The sequence below is a fragment of the Topomyia yanbarensis genome, chromosome 3, assembly GCF_030247195.1.
Source record: "Topomyia yanbarensis strain Yona2022 chromosome 3, ASM3024719v1, whole genome shotgun sequence".
Lineage (NCBI taxonomy): Eukaryota > Metazoa > Arthropoda > Insecta > Diptera > Culicidae > Topomyia > Topomyia yanbarensis.
The window spans coordinates 146,815,167-146,818,017 of record NC_080672.1 but is presented as its reverse complement, the minus strand read 5'-3'; the positions used below and the strand labels follow the sequence as shown (position 1 = coordinate 146,818,017).

Sequence of the window (2,851 nt, the reverse complement as noted above, 5' to 3'; positions counted from 1 at the left end):
TGCAAAGTGATCGGCAAGTGAATCGGCCATTTCAGAAGGTACATCGGTAAATATGCCGTCTACTCGTAAGTATTTTTTATTGTTCCGCCTTTTACCGCTAAGAGCATCGATTTTTTCCCAAATCTTCTTGGAATTTGTGGCCGGATTGATTTCTTCGACGAATTTCTTCCAACTGGACTTCTTAGCTTCATCGATAGCAGTCCTTGCATTCTTTCGTGCTGTCTGAAACTCTTTTAGGGCCTGTTCCTTTTTTGCATCGTTGTTGTTCAACCGTCGGAGTGCTCGAAGTGTTTTCCTTCTGTATTTTACAGCTTTCTTTACTTCATCATTCCACCACGGTACCGATTTGGGTCCCGGGCGGCCACTAGTCCGTGGAATCGATTTCTTGGCCGCGTTGAAAATGAGCTGGCTGAATTCATTGGCCGTATATTCTTTCGATAGATTCAGATTTCGGTTTATCTCTTCCTGGAATTTCTCCCAATTCCCGTCGTCGTATCGCCATCGAGGTCTTGCACAAACTGTCGGAGACGAACGGCCAGTGATCAGTCTGACAGGGAAGTGATCACTGCCATGGTTGTCATCCTCCACTTGCCAGCTGAATCTGTTTGAAATTTGCCAGGATACTATCGAGAGGTCAATTGCAGTCATTTTACCGTTTGAGAAATCGATTCTGGTGTCCGTGCCGTCGTTGAGACAAATCAGTCCTTTGTCTCCGAGGAATTTTTCTAGCATTTGTCCTTTCCGATCAGTGTACTTGGAACCCCACTGGATGCTAGCGGCATTGAAGTCCCCCAGCAGCACTACTGGTTCAGGCAACTGTAGAATCAGTTCATTAAGCTGTTCTTCGATTTTCTTGGATGAATATTCGCTTGGGGGTATGTATATACTGGCAACCATTGTTTTGGAACCAGTATCTATTTGGACGGCTACTGCTTGCATGTCGGTTTTAATTTGCAGTCTGTTGTGAGGAATGCCCTTTCTCACACCAAGTGCAACTCCGTGTTTGATATTATTGTTGGATCCTTCAATCAGGTGCATTTCATAGTCTTTGATGGTAGGGGTTGAATTGATTGGCGTCATAGTTTCTTGCAGTGCCAATATACTAGGAGAGTATTGGTTAATTAGCAACTGCAGTTCCGGTAGTCTGCCTCTTAATCCTCTGATGTTCCATTGTAGTGCAAAATTGTTGTCAACTAAATTAACTCGGTTCTTCCTTCTATTATTGTTGGTTGGTGGTTGCATTATTGGTTCGATAAAATTTCTTTTTCCCCTTTCGATTAATGACAATTGTATCGGATCGGTCAGATTCATTATCCGTGATGCTCATTTCTTCCGTATTAGTATCAGAATTGACGGTTTCAATCGGGTCTTCTAACATCGGTTGTGTTGTTACTATTTGACTATTGTTGCCAGGTTGGGTACTATTATTCATTTTTGAAGAAACTTTTTTCAAAGGGGGAGGACGAAATTCGGTTCCAGTTGTTATTTCCGGTGATATTTCCTTAGCACGTTTGTTCCTTTGTTCTTGCTTTGATATTTTCCCTTCGACAGTTTTTTTGCATTGGCAGCTTGGGCGACTCTTAAGTTCGGCGATGACAGAAGTGAGCTGGTTCCGAAGGGCAGTTATCTCTGCTTTTAGACTTTCAATTTCTTTGTCCTTGCTGTTGTTTTCTTGTGGTACTATTAGCCTTTTGCTTATGTTGGCGTACGATTTTGCACCAACGCGACTGTCGTATATTTTTTTAGCCTCTCCGAACGATAACCCTTGTTCCGCCTTTATCTTGACAATTTCATTTTCCCGTTTATATACCGGGCAGTTCCGGTCGGTTGGTTTATGCCCTTCCTTACAGTGGAAACAGTTAGCTGCTCCTTTACAGTCTTCAGCCTTGTGCTCGTGGGCCGAGCAGTTTTGGCATCTGGATGCACTTTTGCAGCGAGCTTTTGTGTGTCCATACTCGAGACAGTTGAAGCATAGCATGGGTACGGGGTAATAAAATCGCGTTGGTACTCTGAGTGCTCCAAAATATATGAACTGTGGCCAGGTGGTTCCTTCCATCGTCAGTACCATGGTGGACGTATTGACTTTCACCTTGTCCACCATTTTGGTGAACCGGCATATTGCTATCACTCCTTGGGGAGCAAGCTCGGTTAGCAAATCTTCCTGTGACATTTCATTGACCTCCGAACAGTTTACAATGCACCTACTGTAGTTAAGCGTGGGGTGCGCTGTAATTTCAACCGGTGTGCCGTCGAACAATGTTTTCATCCCAAGCAGTTTGGTGGCGTGAACTTGCTGTCTTACTTTTAAAATATATTTGGTCCCTTTTGATTCGGTTGTAGCGGTATATGCATTACCAATTAAAAGTTGGATTGACTTACCGACGGTGAAGGGATGGTTTTTTGGCAACACTCCCTCATTAGCAGCCTTGAGTGAAAGCACGATCACCTTGCCGTGCTTTCCTTCTGGGTCCATCCAGCTCGGACATCCAGCTCCAGTATCATCCGGCGGCCGAGGCAGCCCGTACGTCGATGTTGAGGCCATTCGGCCGGCCGAAATAATCTAGCCGATCACTGGTAACGTTGCAGATTTATTGCAGGGAAATTGAAGAGGCAAAAAATACAATCAACTAAAAACTGGTTTTACGCACTGTGCCGTTTGCAATCACTATCCGTTGTAGGATTTTTATCTACCGATTCCGTCACTTTTGCACAACACTGGCCGCGTTCTGATAGCGGCGATACGTCTGCTTGTCTGTGCCGATAGCGTCACTTCACTTCCGTAGGCTAAGCTTTTGCACACCCGCTGGCTTTACTAGCAGTTTTTACTACCTACTGCGACACGTCTGTTTGT

General features: G+C 44.6%; 1 protein-coding gene across 1 annotated transcript; it reads right to left on the bottom strand.

Moving 5' to 3' along the window:
- Positions 1-1,219: 1,219 nt before the first annotated feature.
- Positions 1,220-2,542, bottom strand: LOC131687301 (uncharacterized). The gene has a single exon (XM_058971379.1). The coding sequence runs from the start codon at positions 2,540-2,542 to the stop codon at positions 1,220-1,222; it is 1,323 nt and encodes a 440-aa protein (XP_058827362.1).
- Between the last annotated feature and the right edge of the window lie 309 nt (positions 2,543-2,851).

Excerpts from the sequence above, each read along its gene's own strand:
- LOC131687301 (XM_058971379.1), bottom strand. The coding sequence starts at position 2,542 with ATGGCCTCAACATCGACGTACGGGCTGCCTCGGCCGCCGGATGATACT.